The sequence below is a fragment of the Nerophis lumbriciformis genome, linkage group LG17 (assembly GCF_033978685.3).
Source record: "Nerophis lumbriciformis linkage group LG17, RoL_Nlum_v2.1, whole genome shotgun sequence".
Classification (NCBI taxonomy): domain Eukaryota; kingdom Metazoa; phylum Chordata; class Actinopteri; order Syngnathiformes; family Syngnathidae; genus Nerophis; species Nerophis lumbriciformis.
This window is the reverse complement of record NC_084564.2, coordinates 13,437,501-13,459,267: the sequence shown is the minus strand read 5'-3', so window position 1 is coordinate 13,459,267 and position 21,767 is coordinate 13,437,501. Positions and strand designations below refer to the sequence as shown.

Sequence of the window (21,767 nt, the reverse complement as noted above, 5' to 3'; positions counted from 1 at the left end):
TTGTCCAAAAAATATTTCTTTTTCCCCCACCTGGTGTTGTGTGGGCGGAAAAAAAGAAACATTTTGTGACGGGGGCGGGGCTTGAGTCTTGGGGGGCAAGGACTGTCCCAGTGAGCAGGTCTGTGAAAAAATGTTCTGAAAGTGTCTGATTCTGGCAAAAAAGTCCTTTGGTGGTGGCTGATAGACAAAGTTAACAGAATTTAAAAAAAAATCTTGGTCTCTGATGTCATCACCAGTGGGTGGGGTGACGTCATGACAAGGCGGCGGCGTGATGTCATCTGCGGGAAAACTTTTTTGCTGACGACATCTGTCATGACTTGGACTTTGGCTTGGTTTGTTCTCCCGTGGTGCAAATGAACTGGACTGGTCAAGGCTTGAAGGTGGGTACATGATTTATTTTAAACTATCAAAAAAGAATAAACAAAAAGCGCGCACAGTGGCGGAGAATAAAACTAGACTTTAAACACAAAACTTGCACATTGGCAGAAACTATGAACAATTAAACAAAACACTAACTGTGGCTTAACGAACAAAAACTTACTTGGCATGGAACCGGCATGAAAAAAAGAGTAGCAAGGGTCATCAGGGTGTGGAGAGTGTGCAGGAGCATAAATGTGGTGATGTCGTCAGAACGAACAACAGAAAATGAATGAACTTAAATACTATGGACATGATTAGTGAAAGCAGGTGCGTGACTCGAAACGTGAAACAGGTGCGTGACGTGACAGGTGAAAACTAATGGTTGCTATGGTGACAAGAGTGCACAATGAGTCTAAACGTGGAACAGGTGCGTGACATGACAGGTGAAACTAATGGTTGCTATGGTGACAAAACAAAACAAAAGTGCACAAAAAGTCCAAAATTTAAACCGAACATTACTAAAACAAAACATGATCACACAGACATGACATGTTGAAGTGTACATTTGATGCTGGTTCTCAATGACAGCACAGACAATTTAGTTTGTCTTTATAATTGTTCCTGAACCAAACAAAACTTTTTTTTTTTTGTGATGTGCCGTTTCACCGGCCACTGATCAGTATTGGATCTCCGTGAAAAAGTACCTGATCACCATTGATTCCCTCTGGCTGACACTGTATTTATTTTTCGTCCCCCGGCTGACAAGTGGCTAGCATTAGAGATGTCCGATAATGGCTTTTTTGACGATATTCCAATATTGTCCAACTCTTAATTACCGATTCCGATATGAACCGATACCGATATATACAGTCGTGGAATTAACACATTATTATGCCTAATTTTGTTGTGATGCCCCGCTGGATGCATTAAACAATGTAACAAGGTTTTCCAAAATAAATCAACTCAAGTTATGGAAAAAAATGCCAACATGGCACTGCCATATTTATTATTGAAGTCACAAAGTGCATTATTTTTTTTTTAACATGCCTCAAAACAGCAGCTTGCAATTGGGACATGCTCTCCCTGAGAGAGCATGAGGAGGTTGAGGTGAAGGGGGTAGGGGGTACAGTGTTTCCCACAGGGCAGGCATCTATTTGTGGTGGTGTGGTCGGGGGGTGGCGGCAGCAGCGGCGATGACAAAGAAGAACGCGGAGTTGGAATATAATTACAACATTTTATGTACATATTTATATACAGATTTGAACAATTAGTGATTCACTGAAATATATTTATTAATTGTGGTTCTTATAAAAATATATCTTATAAAATATAAAAGCTAAAATGTCTCTTAAAGCTCTGCCCCTTTAATTAGTGAATACTAAATAATTTAACTTTAGCCTACTACTACAACCATATTATTTACTAGCAACATGAAGTGAAACAGGGAGAGGTGTCCTGCCACAGTCAGTCAACCTCCTCATCCTCCTCCTCCTGCTGCTGCTGAACAGGTCGCACCTGTGGTCCGGACTGTAGGCCTACCTCCTCTCCAAGTTGAGCCCTTTTCGGCCGTTGAAAATATTTTTCTATACTCATCTGTGTGAAGGAGTGAACATCAAACATTAGAATGTATTACTAACGAGCAGAACCGCTCTATGTACAGTGCCGTCTAACCTTAAGCGGCAGCAGCTCAACACATGCAGGGTTCAACGTTAAGGTTTTTTTCTACTTGCCCGACTTCTGAAATCTACTTGCCCCAATATTTTTACTTGTCCTGCCTAGGTTTTTTTCTGGCTGTGTAGTGCTCATGGCTTATATCTTACTAAAATTCTTCCCGTTGACTATTCACAACACTACACAGTATTTATTATTATCTATAATTACATTTAAATGGCATTGCATACATGTAAAATTAAATGCTATTTCACATTATTTGACCAGTAGCAGTTACACCCATCTGAACAGGTCAGCCACCTGTTTAAAGCCCGATCACAGTTGAAATCTTGAAATGAAGGGCCTTTAATGGCCAAAACATTAACCTGGACAACATTTTAACAGCTGGTTGGCTTCAATTGTATTCTTTTCATTGCATTCACATGCTGCAGTGGACAGTGGACAATTTAGCTTCAGTCCATGTGTGTTTATTGACAACAGGGTTATAACCTGGACACGTTAGCTCGTCGGTATGAAAACACGTGACTGTTACTACGTGCATGAAGCAGCGTCAGGCTGCTCACCGTCAGTGAAACGCTCGGTGAAATCGCGGATTAACGTTAAATATATAACGAGCCGCGAGCGATGCAGCTATAACCTATCTACCTATATTACCCTCGTATTTTGATCCCGTCCGTCCGTCCCTCTTCTTTTTCTTCTTCTTCTTCTTCTTCTTCTTCTGGCCCACCAGGTGAATTAAGTGCTATTGGCGGAGTTACAATGCATAGTAGGCTACCGCCACCTACTGCACCGGAGTTGTAAGTACAAGCAACATTCACAGACAGTCCCATTGCTTTTATGAGCGGTCGAGCGAGTCAAAAGCCGAAAAATCCATTTGTGTTGGACGTAATTCTTTCGTGGCGGGCCGCCACAAATAAATGAATGTGTGGGAAACACTGGGGTAGTGGGGGGTGTATATTGTAGCGTCCCGGAAGAGTTAGTGCTGCAAGGGGTTCTGGGTATTTGTTCTGTTGTGTTTATGTTGTGTTACGGTGCGGATGTTCTCCCGAAATGTGTTTGTCATTCTTGTTTTGGTGTGGGTTCACAGTGTGGCGCATATTTGTAACAGTGTTAAAGTTGTTTTTACGGCCACCCTCAGTGTGACCTGTATGGCTGTTGACCAAGAATGCCTTGCATTCACTTGTGTGTGTGAAAAGACGTAGATATTATGTGATTGGGCCGGCACGCAAAGGCAGTGCCTTTAAGGTTTATTGGCGCTCTGTACTTCTTCCTACGTCCGTGTACCACTTCGTACAGCGGCGTTTTAAAAAGTCATTTTACTTTTTGAAACCGATACCGATAATTTCCGATATTACATTTTATAGCATTTATCGGCTGATAATATCATCAGTCCGATATTATCGGACATCTCTAGCTAGCATCTAATTATGTGTCTCCATACACAGTGTGGAGCTTCTCCCCAATGCAGGTAATAATCTCCTCCCTTTCAGCAAATAACTCAATTTATTAGTATCTTAGGTATCCATTATCACTGGTGGACAAGGCTAAACTTGTTTTACACTGAAAGCAAGCCAGGAGCAGGCGTGCAAGTAGCTAAGCAAACCACTAAGCGAGCTTGAAACAACACTAATAATAAAGGGCTGAGTAAACTTTGAGGAGTGTAGATGGAAACGCATTGCAGCAGAAAGTAAGCAGATGTTAACAGGAACAAGTAGATTAATAAGAGTGTAGAGAGAGGATAATATAACAATACCTGTCGGAGTAGTACACGACATGTAAGAGCAGCGCGGGTCGATCCATACATTGATGGGTAGTATCAGTAGATGATCAATACTAGAGTGTTTAGGTCAATATTTTTAGTTTCTCAAAATGTATTTTTCTCTGTTTGTTTTTGTTAATGTTTACAAAATCAAGGGAATACTTTCCCGGACGCCAGAGGACTTTGAGGGCAAAACACAAAGGATTTTAACGAGTAGTATATGGTTCAGTTCGGTTTCATTTATTTCGAACATGCATACGATACAATGCAATGCATCACATACCCCTTTTCATACCATAGCAATTTTATCCATGGTAGTTTTTACTTTTGTTTGGTTGTGTACTATTGACTTTGTGTGCTCCAACAATTGTATTTAATACAAGAGAATACGTCTAAATATTGTTGATGTTCTTACACTGTCAACAGCACTCGCCATAAATACATTTATGGTAGAAAAAAAGCACTGTTAATGCATGTGATCTGTATCAGCCTTATCGGAAGTACTGGTAATGAATGTGATCTGTATCAGCCTGATAGGAATATCCCTCGTTTTATTTGATTAATCGAAGGGATTTACAGTAGAACATCCGGTTACCAAGATGACATTTGACATCTGCATCCCTAATTGTAGCCATCCAGCCAACGTTTATATAGCCCTTGTCCTTTTTAGGTAAAATTTAAGAATTAAATGGATAAATGATCATTTTACATCACTTTTACCTTTTATTGAGGGTTATTGTTGGCAAACATGGCGATGAACGTAGAGGGAGGAAGATGGACAAAGCAATTTGGACACTAGCTTTGTACTTTGATATGACTTCCCTCTTTAATTCATGGTGAGAAATAATACTCAATTTAAAGGGGAACATTATCACAATTTCAGAATGGCTAAAACCATTAAAAATCAGTTCCCAGTGGCTTATTATATTTTTCGAAGTTTTTTTCAAAATTTTACCCATCACGCAATATCCCTAAAAAAAGCTTCGAAGTGCCTGATTTTAACCACCCGTCCATTTTCCTGTGACGTCACATAGTGAAGCCAACACAAACAAACATGGCGGAAAGAACAGCAAGCTATAGCGACATTAGCTCGGATTCAGACTCGGATTTCAGCGGCTTAAGCGATTCAACAGATTACGCATGTATTGAAACGGATGGTTGTAGTGTGGAGGCAGGTAGCGAAAACGAAATTGAAGAAGAAACTGAAGCTATTGAGCCATATCGGTTTGAACCGTATGCAAGCGAAACCGACGAAAACGACACGACAGCCAGCGACACGGGAGAAAGCGAGGACGAATTCGGCGATCGCCTTCTAACCAACGATTGGTATGTGTTTGTTTGGCATTAAAGGAAACTAACAACTATGAACTAGGTTTACAACATATGAAATACATTTGGCAACAACATGCACTTTGAGAGTGCAGACAGCCTAGTTTTCATCAATTAATATATTCTGGAGACATACCCTCATCCGCGCTCTTTTCCTGAAAGCTGATCTGTCCAGTTTTGGAGTTGATGTCAGCAGGCCAGGGAAGCTAGGGTCGATATTCTTCTCTTGATCATCTTCGGTGGCATAAGGGACGGTGTGAGCCAAGACATCCAGGGGGTTTAGCTCGCTCGTCTGCGGGAACAAACTGCCGCCATTGCTTGCCGTGCTACCGAGGTCCTTTGTCCCTGAATTGCTCACACACTCCGGCAGATTCAATGGGGGTCTGGCGGCAGATTTCTTTGACTTTATCGTTGGAAATGCATCTGCTTTGAGTGTCGCAGGATATCCACACATTCTTGCCATCTCTGTCGTAGCATAGCTTTCGTCGGTAAAGTGTGCGGAACAAACGTCTTTGTTCTTGCCACTTTCGCATCTTTGGGCCACTGGTGCAACTTGAATCCGTCCCTGTTCGTGTTGTTACACCCTCCGACAACACACCGACGAGGCATGATGTCTCCAAGGTACGGAAAACAGTCGAAAAAACGGAAAATAACAGAGCTGATTTGACTCTGTGTTTAAGAAAATGGCGGATTGCTTCCCGATGTGAGAGAGCGAATATTAGAAAGGTGTTTAATTCGCCAAAATTCACCCATTTAGAGTTCGGAAATCGGTTAAAAAAAAATATGGTCTTTTTTCTGCAACATCAAGGTATATATTGACGCTTACATAGGTCTGGTGATAATGTTCCCCTTTAAGTGCTGTCACTCGCAACTTTTTTTGGCCCCGTGGTGGCTTATTTTGCAGTTTTACAAAATTACAAAAAATGCTGAAACGGGGTCACCAACATTTGGGATTCCATTCTATCACGTGGAATGATACACAAGCGAACAAGCCAGTACACGCAAGGTACGAAAACCACATTTTTTTGTCAAACCGAGTTATATGAAAAGTTTGGGCTTGAAAAAACCAATGCACCACTATGTTATAGTAAGTAAGTAAGTACATTTTATTTATAAAGTGCTTTTCACAGATAAAATCACAAAGCGCTGTACAAAACATAGGTAAAGTAAAACAACAATTCAATTTAAAGGAAAAAGGGGCAACATCATAAAAGGATACAAATGATAGTTAAAAGGTGCATTAACTAAAAGCTTTACTGAAAAGAGAAGTTCTCAAATGTTTCTTAAACGTTTCAACACAGTCAAGATCACGGAGGGACTGGTGCAAATTGTTCCAGAGTCTGGGAGATATAGCCTGGAATGCCAGGTCTCCACGGGTTTTAAAACAAGTTTGGGGGATCTTTTAGAAAACCCTGGCCTGCGCCCTGAAGAGTAGGGGCATAACAAGTCAGTGATGTACTGAGGGGCCCCACCATGGAACGCACGGAATGCCAGGACTAAAATTTTAAACTCAATGTGGAATTTAATGGGAAGCCAATGAAGACTGGATAAAACGGGGGTGATATGGGCTGTTCTGGGTGCACCGGTCAAAAGTCTGGCAGCCGCATTTTGTACAGTCTGAAGTCTCTTTAGCGTTGACTTGTTGAAAAGGGTGAAGAGAGAATTGCAATAGTCAATGCGAGACGAAATGAATGTGTGAATGACCATTTCGAGATCCAATTTTTATTTTTTTTTGTTTTTTTGTCCTGTCCAGCTTCTCAGGCAAATCATATAGTTGATGTAGATACCCATGTCGGCTGTTCAGATTTACTTTACAAAAGAGAAGTGTAGGATGCTTCTCTTGTTGCCTTATTTGTATTTGACTTTATCAAATATATTTATATTATCATTTGATGCAGCCGGGCCGGAGAAGGAGGGGATAGAAAGAGAAAAAAAAAAGAAGACAGAGGGGGAAATTGTGGGGACAAGAGGGGGATTAGACAGAGAGACAAAAACAACAACAGCAAACACAAGAACAACAATAGAGCAACATCAGCAAATACGACATGTACAAATATGATGGTAAAAGTGATAGCAAATAAGCAGTTAGCGAAAGTAAAAAATAATACGGAAATGACAATGAGCATTATTACACTACAAATGGAGCAATACAAATACCAATAGAAATAGCGCTATTGACATACTTGCCAACCTTGAGACCTCCGATTTCGGGAGGTGAGGGGCGTGGTCGGGGGGGGGGGTGTGGTTGGGGGCGTGGTTAAGAGGGGAGGAGTATATTTACAGCTAGAATTCACCAAGTATATATAAGAAATACTTGATTTTCAGTGAATTCTAGCTATATATATATATATATATATTTATATATATATATATATATATTTACACATATATATAAATAAGAGGAATACTTGAATTTCAGTGTTCATTTATTTACACATATACACACACATAACACTCATCTACTCATTGTTGAGTTAAGGGTTGAATTGTCCATCCTTGTTCTATTCTCTGTCACTATTTTTCTAACCATGCTGAACACCCTCTCTGATGATGCATTCTGCTTCGTCTCCTTGTTGTGTGCGCAGTTGTGCACTGCACTCTCTAAAAGCCTTAGATGTTAATGTCACATATGCATGTACAGTAGATGGCAGTAATGTCCTGTTTAAGAATGTCACAACATTGCTGTTTACGGCAGACGAACTGCTTTAGGGTGGACGAAAACGTGACTGCTGCTGTTGTGTGTTGTTGCCGCGCTGGGAGGACGTTAATGAAACTGCCTAACAATAAACCCACATAAGAAACCAAGAACTCGCCCTCGATCATTCTACAGTTATAATGTGATTGGGCAGGCACGCTGTTTATATTGTGGGAAAGCGGAAGTGAAAACAGGCTGTCGACACGTCACTCAGGTACGCATGGAGCTGGAGGGGGCGTGGCCTCCAGCTGCGCCTGAATTTCGGGAGATTTTCGGGAGAAAATTTGTCCCGGGAGGTTTTCGGGAGAGGCGCTGAATTTCGGGAGTCTCCCGGAAAATCCGGGAGGGTTGGCAAGTATGGCTATTGATAATGAACAATATCAATAATTTACCTCTATTATCAACAATACAGTTGTTCAAATGCAACAATACATATATGTAATGATAACTTGAGATACGAAAGAATGCAGAAAAATGGAGGGGGAGAAAGAGAAGCAACCTACATTAACCTTGTAGATTGTTATAGTAAGAATAGGTTAAGCTTTGTCAGTGTGCCATGTGTTATACCCAGTTTACCCTAGGGCAGCAACGTTAATATATGTTTGACGAAACGTGATTATGTGCATGAGTGTACGTATTAGAGATGCGCGGTTTGCGGACACAACCGCGGAGTCCGCGGGTCAGGCGGTTGAAATAAAAAAAAAAAAGATTTTATCCGCGGGTCGGGTCTGGCGGTTGAAATAAAAAAAAAATTAGATTTTAAATAGATTCAGGCGGGTGGCAGTTAAACCAATTCGGAAATATATATACATAGTTAAAAGTTGTTACCCGCATACGAAAAACGAGCAGGCACCTCCAGCATATGCCACAACAGAAGAAGAAGAAAAAAAGAGATGGCAACGCCGGCAGCAAACGTGGTACGCGACAAACTAAAAAAGGGAATACTAAAGACCAGGGGAAAAAAAGGCCAGAAAAGTTCAGCGTGGACTCGTTTCTATGAGGTTGTAAATCAGGATAATAGTAATGCTGGCTACGTGATTTGCAAGAGCTGCGACGCTGTTTATGTCTAAGACAGTCACAAAACCAGGACATCTAACATGGTGCATCACATTTGTGCAAAACCCCGAATCTCCACAAACACCCTGAGCATGAGCAGTTTCGTCCGCCGTGATCCCAGAAGAGTGCCACAGGATGTTAAAACAAGATAGAACGCAGCTGCCTGCAGCAGTTTGAGTGGCGCAAGCGCGCTTGGAGGTGCGCTCAGCGCGGCTCCCAGATGATTGCGCACTGGTGTGCGTCTGGGCCGTGACAGCGTGGCACGCATTGAATGTCTCTGCTGCATTGGATCAATCTCCTTTCTTTAACAGGCAAAAGCTTTATAACCTCACTAATGCCTTGCATCGTCTATATTAGATATATAACAACGGGCGGGTGCGGTTTAGATTAAATGTTAGTTCGGGTGGATGCGGATGGTTGACGACTTTTGTGATGCGGTTGCGGATGAAATAATTGCCTATCCGCGCATCTCTGGTACGTATGCATATGTACTTGTATATTCGAGATCCAATTTTGACACATTTCTCATTTTAGAAATATTTCTGAGATGAAAAAAAATGTTTTTGGTCAGTTCACGACAGTGACCCTCCAAAGACATTGACGGATCCAACACAACCCCAAGGTTTCTGAAGCTGCTTTTCTGAGGTGCACCCAGAGCACAAAGAGTTCCTGATCAGGGGGATCTTTTTATCGGGGGCAATTATCAGAGTTATACATACTGTATATTATTTTAAAAGAAATATGTACAATTGTTTCATTCTGGAAATTACACCAAAATAATAATGCATTTGTCCCCGCAAATTAAACAAAACAAAACAATAGAGTTGCAGTTGAGGAAATCTGGTATGTGTGTGTAAAGGCAAACTTTACTGCTCAGTGGAAAAGTTAAAAGCACGTTGGCGACTTGATGTGCTCGTCGATTCCAGAATCCAACTCCTTCTGCACGCACGTCTCAGCTGTGCCTCTCATCTCACCCCGCAGTTGGTGGCTGGCGAGTTCGATTTGGAGACCAACTTCATTATCCAAGACGCGGACGGCATCGGCTGCCTGCCGGCGCTGCTGGAACACTGCGACGTCACCTGCCAGGCGGAAATCTGGAGCATGCTCACGGCCATGCTACGGAAGAGCGTGCGCAACCTGCAGATGAGCACGGAGGTGGGCCTGATCCAGCAGCTGCTGCTCAGGATGAGCTCGGTGGACGACATGATCGCAGGTGTGGGACTCGTTTGCACGTTGTCCTTTTCTTTTTGCGTTAACGTGTGATGGTTGTCTTTGAAGACTTGCTGGTGGACATGCTGGGAGTGCTGGCCAGCTACAGCATCACGGTGACAGAAGTGAAGCTTCTCTTCAGCATGCTGCAAGGGGAGGGCGGCCTTTGGGTGAGTGATGCCAACGACCGGATGCGCTGTGACGGACAGAATCGTGTCACTTCACATGCACAGCCCTGTGGTCCTGTCGGTGTAATTGACCCAACACTGAATGCACCAATGATCTGTGTATGTTTACTTCCTGTGCAGCCCAGACATGCCGTCAAGATGTTGTCGGTGCTCAATCAGATGCCGCAGAGACACGGGCCAGACGCGTTCTTCAACTTCCCCGGCCGCAGTGCAGCTGTAAGTGCTCGTACGCCATTTCACATTTGCATATCGTCCACACCTAATGGAAATGGAAATGCGCTGTGATGACAGCGGTCAGAGATCACCACTTCTTGGTCTTTTTCTGAGAAACTGGATTATTTTACATAATCATATTTTCCTCCCCAAAAAAGTAAATAATAGAGTGATTAATTTGGAAGGAAAGTTGTCAGTTCAAGTGTCAAACTGTGGCATCACAAAATCACTGTGAACAGTAGCTGTTATTTTAACCTTCCTGGAAAAATAGGTCAATCCTTGTAATGAGAAATAAAACACTCCTTTAACACACAAAATGTAATATCTGCAGTCAATTGTAAAAATAAGTTACCCAGTGTCATAATGATACATTTAAAAAAAAAAAAAAAGTTTTATAAATACAAAGATGCATCATAAATAGGGATGGTATCTTTTACATTTGAATCGATTCCCGTATTTTTTTTGTGTGTCAATAAATTTTAACTGTTTACTAATAAAATAATATTTTTTAATGTTACATTTAAAAAGGGAAAAATAGGTTAATCCTTGTAATGAGAAATAAAACACTCCTTAAACACACATGTGCCTCATGCAGCTAAAATGTATTATCTGCAGTCAATTGTAAAAATAAGTTACCCAGTGTCATAATGATACATTTAAAAAAAAAAAAAAAAAAGTTTTATAAATACAAAGATGCATCATAAATAGGGATGGCATCTTTTACATTTTAATCGATTCCCGTAATTTTTTTGTGTGTCAATAAATTTTTACTGTTTACTAATAAAATAATATTTTTTAATGTTACATTTAAAAAAGGAAAAATAGGTTAATCCTTGTAATGAGAAATAAAACACTCCTTAAACACACACGTGCCTCATGCAGCTAAAATTTAATATCTGCAGTCAATTGTAAAAATAAGTTACCCAGTGTCATAATGATACATTTAATTAAAAAAAAAAGTTTTATAAATACAAAGATGCATCATAAATATGGATGGTATCTTTTACATTTGAATCGATTCCCGTAATTTTTTTGTGTGTCAATAAATTTTAACTGTTTACTAATAAAATAATATTTTTTAATGTTGCATTTAAAAAGGGAAAAATAGGTTAATCCTTGCAATGAGAAATAAAACACTCCTTAAACACACATGTGCCTCATGCAGCTAAAATTTAATATCTGCAGTCAAATGTAAAAATAAGTTACCCAGTGTCATGATACATTTAAAAAAAAAAAAAAAGTTTTATAAATACAAAAAGATGCATCATAAATAGGGATGGTATCTTTTACATTTGAATCGATTCTCGTAATTTTTTTGTGTCAGTAAATTTTAACTGTTTACTAATAAAATAATATTTTTTAATGTTACATTTAAAAAGGGAAAAATAGGTTAATCCTTGTAATGAGAAATAAAACACTCCTTAAACACACATGTGCCTCATGCAGCTAAAATTTAATATCTGCAGTCAATTGTAAAAATGAGTTACCCAGTGTCATAATTATACATTTAAAAAAATAAACATTTTTTAAACACAAAGATGCATCATAAATAGGGATGGTATCTTTTACATTTGAATCGATTCCCGTAATTTTTTTGTGTGTCAATAAATTTATATAAATATTTTTTAATGTAACATTTAAAAAAGGAGCTCAATACGATAACTTTGCTCTCAATTTGTTGTATCTTGTTTTCTTATTACATTTCTGAGTCTCATTCGCAGGTATTACCGTATTTTACGGACTTTAGAGTGCACCGGTGTATATAGGCAGCACCCGATAAATTTGGGGGGGAAAAAATATTGTTACATATACAGTATTAGCTGCACCGGACTATAAGCCGCAGATATGTAAGTTGCGAAATGAGTTATTTACGCAGAAAGATTTTGTAAATATTTATAATACCTTTAATTTTTTCCAAACTGTTTGTATCACGGCAGTAAAACGGTTGATCAAACAAAACAGAAGTCATCGTCATGGACCCACTAGCTGTGGAAGATAGCTCTCCAATCAGCTAAACGGATTCAATAACTCCACAGTGACATTTTGGTGAATTTACTGAGGAATTTGTGAAACTGAAACAATACAAAAATAATGTTGTTGTAAGTTAATAATACTAACACAGACACTCGCAAACGTGTTAGCACATTAGTTAATGCTTGATTACATTACGAGAGCACAGACCTAGACAAAATACGCCACATACGGCCTGTTTAGATTTTCAATCCGGCCTGCCAGACATTTCCAAATAATTTTTTTAGACCTTTAACATTGAAACTGTAGCCGCCATTTTGATGTGCAAAGCTGTTAATCTTGAACTATAGAAAGTACTTCAATGGTTGGAATCTGCACTTTTGGGTTATTACGAGACTCTACGCCACAGCCGCTCCAAGCAGTAGAGGCATCAAGCAGAGTGGGCAAGGGTTTGTTTACAGAACTCTAATGCAAATTTTTACAACAAAGTTCTGCAGAAAAGTGATGATATATCCTATTGTAGGGATTTTTACCCTTTGCATTCATATTTTGCCGTGTTTCTTATATTTTTGTTGTGTTTTGCTAGATTGTAAAAGACGTAGATCGAGGAGCTGGTCTGAGAAGTACAGGAGGAGCAACGTTCATATGTTAATACTCAGTGTTTTATTGTTCATAGTTAATATTGTAAATTCCACATTCTTTTTTTTCATATACGTTCTGGCTGTCACATGCTGTAAAAGACTATAAAATTCAATTTGTTTTTTATGTGGTCTGACATAACATTTTGGCACATTTTTAGCACATTATTGTGAGTTTTTGTATTTGTGTTCTTGAAAAAAGGTACCCAAGCAGGTTTTTTTGTGTGCGTGCGTGTAAAAATATATGTTGGCCCCTGAGTCCAAATAATTGTCCAGGTCGGCGATAGCACGTACAAATATGCATGCGGCCCCTGAGTCCAAATAATTGTCCAGGTCGGCGATAGTACGTACAAATATGCATGAAAACACTCCCACAGACATCACACATGGGATGGTGTAGTAAGTATAAATAGTTTAAGTTATATTGTAAAAATTATAAACATTACATACGAGCAGAAACACTGAGTCAAGTAAACAACACCAACATTTTATATGTTCCATTGAAAATATAGAACATTACACATAGCGCTCAAAAATCTATCAAAATGTTTTAGTACGACTTTGGTAAGCTATGAAGCCGCACCACTTGATGTGCTTCAACATATGAGTATTATTATGGTGTGTATATAAGGTAAGACATATCATCTGGCGTTTTGTTTCGCAGTATTATGCAAAAGCAACTTTTCTCACATTCTGGTACCTGCTGATCTGTATTTGGGATCTGCATAAATCCTGATAAATTGCGCGCGTCTGCCTTTGTAGTCTGTGCTCACACCGTAGTGGATAAGCTTCTTCTTTTTCTCTATCTTTTTGTTATGGGACATTCATCCGGCGCTGTTGCCATTTCTAATATAAAGTAGTGTAAAGTTATTACTTATATCTGCCGGTGTAGTGAGTTTACATAATTCACCCAAGGAACTTTAGTTATTAGAGGGTTCCGGTCGGCCGGTTTTTCACGGGACACATTTCCAGTGCTGTTTCCGGTTGAGGAGATGCTGCTCCGTTATTGATTGAAGTAAAGTCTGAATGTCATTAAAACAGTTAGCTCCATCTTTAGACACTTCTTCCACTCCCGTCCTTGCACGCTACACCGCTATAACAAAGATGACGGGGAGAAAACGCTGCCGAAGGTGAGCCACGTAACTAAGACCGCCCACAAAACGGTGCATCCGGAAGCGACTGTCAGAAAGCGGTTTGAAGAAGATCTGTAAAACATAATCCATGCAACATTTTGACCAAAGAACCACCATTACATGTTATGTAGACCACAAGGAAGGGTTTTCAATTTAGAAAAAAATTATAATAATATGACTCCTTTAATGCGCCCTATAATCCGGTGCGCCTTATATACATACTTGCCAACTTTCCCGGATTTTCCGGGAGACTCACGAAATTCAGCGCCTCTCCCGAAAACCTCCCGGGACAAATTTTCTCCCGAAAATCTCCCGAAATTCAGGCGGACCTGAGTGACGTGTCGACAGCCTGTTTTCACGTCCGCTTTCCCACAATATAACAGCGTGCCTGCCCAATCACGTTATAACTGTAGAATGATGGAGGGCGAGTTCTTGGTTTCTTATGTGGGTTTATTGTTAGGCAGTTTCATTAACGTCCTCCCAGCGAGTCAACAACACACAACAACAGCAGTCACGTTTTCGTCTACCGTAAAGCAGTTTGTCTGCCGTAAACAGCAATGTTGTGACACTCTTAAACAGGACAATACTGCCATCTACTGTACATGCATATGTGACAATAACATCTACAGCTTTTAGAGAGTGCAGTGCACAACTGCGCACACAACAAGGAGACGAAGCAGAATGCATCATCAGAGAGGGTGTTCAGCATGGTTAGAAAAATAGTGACAGGATAGAACAAGGATGGACAATTCAACCCTTAACTCAACAATGAGTAGATGAGTGTTGTGTGTGTATATGTGTAAATAAATGAACACTGAAATTCAAGTATTCCTCTTATTTATATATATATATGTATATATATATATATATATATATATATATATATGTATATATATATATATATATATATATATATGTATATATATATATATATATATATATATATATATACATATATATATATATATATATAATCTAGAATTCACTGAAATTCAAGTATTTCTCTTATATATATATATATAGCTAGAATTCACTGAAAGTCAAGTATATATATATATATATATATATATATATATATATATATATATATATATATATATATATATATATATATATATATATATATGACATACTTGACTTGGTGAATTCTAGCTGTAAATATACTCCTCCCCTCTTAACCACGCCCCCAACCACGCCCCCTGACCACCCCACCCCCCCAACCTCCCGAAATCGGAGGTCTCAAGGTTGGCAAGTATGCTTATATATGAAAATTGCACCCTATGGTCCGGAAAATACGGTTTACTGTGTACATTTTGGAGAAAATCCAGAAAAATATATACTGTATTAAAAAATAAATACAACCTGGCTGTACATAACTGTTACTTTAGCGCTTGATTAGAGCAAGTAATAACATCAGAGATATTAAGTACACTTCAGCGGTGTGAAAGTTGTTTGTGCAGAATCTTGTCATGAATGCAAATAGAATATTACAGAACACTAATACATATTTAGCAGGAGCATGGTTTATTTGATAAATGAAGTCATCCACCAGAAGAGCAATGCTCGTGTGAGCTTAGTAAGCAAACATTTTCCATATTTGCACATTCGACAAAATAGGTGGATGAACATTTAAAAGCTCTTCCATTTATGCTTTCCAGGCCATCGCTTTACCTCCGATCGCCAAGTGGCCTTACCAGAACGGCTTTACGTTCAACACCTGGTTCCGGATGGATCCCTTGAACAACATCACCGTCGACAAGGACAAACCCTATCTTTACTGGTGAGCAACACCGCATGTGAATGTGACAAGTGTATTTCCCCGGTTTGCGCTTCGCATTCATTAGGGCCCATAAAAGAGAGGAAAACCTTCCGGTTTCTGCTTTTCTTTCGCATCGCATTACAGCTCATTCCTGCTCCTCAGAGATGTACTAAGCAAGCAATGCACACATTGCAACTTCCTGCTCGAAACCTTGGGATCTCACGAGCAGATGCACAGTACATGCTGTTTTTTTTTTTTCCAAGGTTTTAAGACTTCAAGGGAATATGAGCCAATCTACTCAATCTGTGCCATTTGCTTTTTTGTCACTGTCAAAATTAACTTCAACTCCACTCTTATTTTCAACTCTGATAATATACTTATTTAACAACTTTTAATGTGTATTTGCCCTTCTCAGGCAACATACTTATTTATCAGGACTGAGAGTGACTTTTTAGCATAGAATTGGCAAATACATGAAAAATAGCCGTGGGACATTTATGGCAATAGTGTGTTGACACTTGGCACATTACAGGGATTCAACATCCAAAAAAATTATGTATGTAGAATATACCAAAAAATGTATTGATTTTGACCTTACCATGGCCTGCAGAAGATCTTAATGAGGCAACTTCCTGTGGGGACCATGTGACTTAAAGTCTGTACTAGGGATGTCCCGATCCGATATTTGGATCGGATTGGCTGCCGATATTTGCCAAAAATTGCGTATCGGCAAGGCATGGGAAAATGCCGATCCAGATCCAGTTTAAAAAAAAACTCCGGTCCGTGTTTTCCAACGCACCGATTTAAATAATACATTCCACTTTTCTGCTGCTCCGTAATTTCCGTTCCGCATTTTCCAGCACACCTTCAACACATCCACAGGTCTGTGAATTCTCACGCAGTTGCTTATAGCTGCTGGCATTACACGACAGGCTCTTCTCACTTTTTCCGGTGTCTCCCTCTCACAGACAGCAAGCGCACCTTCTTACACACGACACATACTGTCACGTCATACGTCACATACTGTCACGTCATACGTCACATACATATACGTCCTCCCCGAGCAGAGAGGTAGCAGCATGGCTAACGTTAGCTGTGATGCTAGCGCAGCCGTGCGAACAACGCTCCCTCTAAGGTGCGCGCCTGTGCAATTGCGCACTGTTTAAGCGTCCTCTGCGCATAGCAAATCTATGCCACGCACAAAATCAAATAAAAAAATAAGCGCATAAGAATTTTCGACACACGGACACGACAGAGAAAACAGTTTTCGTCATCATTGTTCAAATATTGTGACGTCTGTCGAGACGCTTATCTCCATTCGGTGCCACACGTCCACACCATCAAAATGCCAAGGCAAAAATTTCCACATCAACACCGTATGAAAAAATTTGTGATTTTTTTAGTTGTGATTTCCTTCTCTGCATGAAAGTTTAAAAGTAGCATATATTAATGCAGTATGAAGAAGAATGTTTTAATGTAGACATGCAAGCCTTGAAAGAAAATTTTGAAAATCAAGACTACATTTCCTGCAAATGGGTGCATTTCTACCCTATATTTTAACTTTAGATTTATTCTCATATCAAACTCTTTTGGCTGTCTTTTTGACACTTACATCCGGCGCCCCCCTCCACACCCTGGATTATAAATAATGTAAATAATTCAATGTGATTATCTTGTGTGATGACTGTATTATGATGATAGTATATATCTGATAGTATATATCTGTATCATGAATCAATTTAAGTGGACCCCGACTTAAACAAGTTGAAAAACTTATTGGGGTGTTACCATTTAGTGGTCAATTGTACGGAATATGTACTTCACTGTGCAACCTACTAATAAAAGTCTCAATCAATCAATCAAAACACATAGAATCATCATACTGCTGTGATTATATGCATCAAGTGTTCATTCAAGGCTAAGGCAAAATATCGAGATATATATTGTGTATCGCAATATGGCCTTAAAATATCGCAATATTAAAAAAAGGCCATATCGCCCAGCCCTAGTTCAATGATGCCATTTCTGTTTGTCATGTATAATTTTGTCTATTTTGTGTTTATCCTTGAATAAACATGTCAGTTTCTTGTTACCAACCATATTATTCAAACTCCCCACATTCAGCTGGCTAGTTGTTATCAAGAGTACTAAAACCCTTTTCAACATGATTCTGACAACTAAGTAGGCTAAATAACTTTAAACTTTAATACATGCTCGGATAGGCCAGTATCGGTCAGTATCGGTATCGGTCAGTATCGGTATCGGATCGGAAATGCAAAAACAATATCGGTATCTGATCGGAAGTGCAAAAACCTGGATCGGGACATCCCTAGTATGTACCGTATTTTTCGGAGTATAAGTCGCACCTGCCGAAAATGCATAATAAAGAAGGAAAAAACATATAAGTCGCACTGGAGTTTAAGTCGCATTTTTGGGGAAATTTATTTGATAAAAGCCAACACCAAGAATAGACATTTGAAAGGCACTTTAAGAGAAATAAAGAATAGTGAACAACAGGCTGAATAAGTGTACGTTATATGAGGCATAAATAACCAACTGAGAAGGTGCCTGGTATGTTAACGTAACATATTATGGTAAGAGTCATTCAAATAACTATAACATATAGAACATGCTATACGTTTACCAAACAATATGTCACTCCTAATCGCTAAATCCCATGAAATCTTATACATCTAGTCTCTTACGTGAATGAGCTAAATAATATTATTTGATATTTTACGGTAATGTGTCAATCATTTCACATATAAGTCGCTCCTGAGTATGAGTCGCACCCCCGGCCAAACTATGAAAAGAACTGCGACTTATAGTCCGAAAAATACGGAAATATTAAACATAATGTGTTCGTAACAGGACTGAGTGAAACCCCAGGGACATAACTTATGTTTCAATTGTAACTAAATTGTGTTTTTTTAATGAAATAAAGTTAAACCAAATTCTTTGTTTCAACTTAAAATCCGATAATACACATACAGTATTGAGCTACCGTATTTTTCGGACTATAAGTCGCAGTTTTTTTCATAGTTTGGCCGGGCTCCAGTGCGACTTATATATGTTTTTTTCCTTCTTTATTATGCATTTTCGGCAGGTGCGACTTATACTCCGGTGCGACATATACTCCGAAAAATACGGTACCTAGAATGTTTTAGGTCCATCTCAGGCAACTTTATTTCATTTTAGACTAGTTTTTATAAGTGGAATATGACTTATTTAAGTAACAGGACTGAAGGTAATATATATATATATATATATATACCGTATTTTCCGCACTATAAGGCGCACCTAAAAACCTTCAATTTTGTCAAAAGCTGACAGTGCGCCTTATAATCCGGTGCGCCTTATATACGGACCAATATTAAGCCCCCGACAGGTAAAAGTTTCAATCAATCAATCGCAACTACGGAAGCAGCCGCCGACTTCATTTTCCCCCGTAGAAGAAGCAGTTCTTCTACGGTAAGCAGCGGCCCCCGTAGAAGAAAAAGAAGCGCGCGGTGCATGCTGGGATATATGACTGCGTGAGGCGTCCCGTTTCATTTCCATTTGTTTGTTTATGTAAAGACCCCAAAATGGCTCCTATTAAGAGACATGCTTACGACGCAGAGTTTAAACTTAAGACGATCAGTAACGCAGTAGAACACGGGAATAGAGCAGCAGCGACACTGACTCAATTAATGACGACTTCGACGAGACGGTATCCGCCCAACTGTTTAATTCGGACCCTGAAGAAGAAGAATTTGAGGGATTCATGGATGAGGAATAACTTCATAAAGTGAGCTTTAAATGTTTATTTAGTGTGTTGTGTGACATTAACCTTTGAGCAACGTTGAGTTATTGATATATTGTTATTGCTTTGCACTATTTCGAGTGTTACTATATTGTGATTGCACTAACGTTTGATTTACCGTAACAGTATCAGACTGTTTTTGACCTGTTTATTGAATCAGGGAAAAGTTCCCCTCCACTATGTGATATAACTGTTGCACTACATTTTCATGTAGTTGTGATAAACAAAACACCACGTCACTGACTTTACCTCGGGGAAAATAATAAAACAACTGTGTATTCATTTTGATAGCGAACAGAGTTGACAGAACGCTGGTTTGTAATCTATTAATAAAGTTTGACTGACCTATCTGACTGTTTTGTTGACATTCCCTTTAACGCAGCTCCAACTAATGGATGCATAACGTAAACCCAGCCTCTACTGTAGCGTCTATTCTATGCGCCTTATAATGTGGTGCGCCTTATAATGCAGTGCGCCTTATATATGAACAAAGTTTTAAAATATGCCATTCATTGAAGGTGCGCCTTATAATCCGGTGTGCCTTATAGTGCGGAAAATACGGTGTGTGTGTGTGTGTGTGTGTGTGTGTGTGTGTGTGTGTGTGTGTGTGTGTGTGTGTGTGTGTGTGTGTGTGTGTGTGTGTGTGTGTGTGTGTGTGTGTGTGTGTGTGTGTGTGTGTGTGTGTGTGTGTGTGTGTGTGTGTGTGTGTGTGTGTGTGTGTGTGTGTGTGTGTGTGTGTGTGTGCGTGTATATATATGTATATGTATATAAATGTGTGTGTGTGTGTGTGTATATGTGTGTGTGTGTGTGTGTGTATATATATATATGTATATATATATGTATATATGTATATATATATATATATGTATGTGTGTGTGTGTGTATATGTATGTATATATATATATATATATATATATATATATATATATGTATATATATATATATATATATATGTATATGTATGTGTGTATATATATGTATGTATGTGTGTGTGTGTATATATATGTATGTGTGTGTGTGTATATATATATATATACACACGCATGGGCGTTTCCTCTAAATTGCCAAAATAACTGTGGCGTGGTTAGGGGCGCGGTCGATATGACATCATCACATCATTTGCTGTGATGCATATATTCTTTAAAATTTAAAACACATCTGTTAAGTATTGTAATAACGTATATATTTTTCTGACATAAAAATTGTTTTGTTCTATTTTTAAATTGTTGTTGCTTATTTAACAATGTACTTTGTTCAATTTTTTTTTTTTTTGAGGTTTTCAACAATCTTTTGTCACTTGTTCTGTAATAAAAACAATTTGCAATAAATTTAGCATCTATATCTGCTGTTACTGGCGACTGTACTTGTGTTTAGGGACTCTGTATAGATTCTGTCGCGCCATGTCCGTGGCGAAAAGCGCGTTGCAGAGAGCCTGACGTCACACTTGATTTGCGTTTCTGGGAGCTTTTCTCTAATTAAAAGCCGCCATTGTCATCTTAAATCGTGAAGATCTCTCTCGGCGGGTATATCTTGAATATATTAAAGTACGTCCACATCATGGACACGCTGCCTCCGCCCCAGATAACCCTGTGCGTATGGCTGGTGTTAATGTGTATGTCAGTGTGTTATGGTGGTCATTTTTCCCATGGTCTGTGAACACATCGTGTCGGCGGAGAATGAGCAAGTGTTGTGTGTCTAGGAGTGAAGCACGGAGGCAGACGTGTGAGGAAATACTTGCTGGAATTGGGCCTGATGTTAGCATAAAATTGGCCATAAAAGCCTAAAACATCGTTAGACGTTTTCTTCTGGACGCTACAATACATTATATTACTTGATTTTGTTAGGTGTGGTGGATAATATGAAACCGTACACTAAGGAGAAACCCTAAACGTAGTTAAACCTAAATAAACTTTTATTTTGAAGCCAGAAAAGTGTGTAATTGTTTTGAGAAAGTGTCTTGACATGTTTTAATGTCGGATCAACT

The 21,767-nt window shown here is 39.1% G+C and overlaps 1 protein-coding gene across 2 annotated transcripts in view; it reads left to right on the top strand.

Annotated features, from left to right (window-relative positions):
• Window positions 1–21,767, top strand: part of LOC133614516 (neurobeachin-like) — a 726,573-nt gene that overhangs the window by 99,952 nt on the left and 604,854 nt on the right. For both annotated transcript variants that reach the window (XM_061972518.1, XM_061972517.1), the window contains exons 2-5: window positions 9,852–10,083; window positions 10,149–10,249; window positions 10,388–10,483; window positions 15,881–16,002. In XM_061972518.1, coding sequence (XP_061828502.1) covers window positions 9,852–10,083; window positions 10,149–10,249; window positions 10,388–10,483; window positions 15,881–16,002 — 551 coding nt within the window. The remainder of the gene's footprint in view (window positions 1–9,851; window positions 10,084–10,148; window positions 10,250–10,387; window positions 10,484–15,880; window positions 16,003–21,767) is intronic.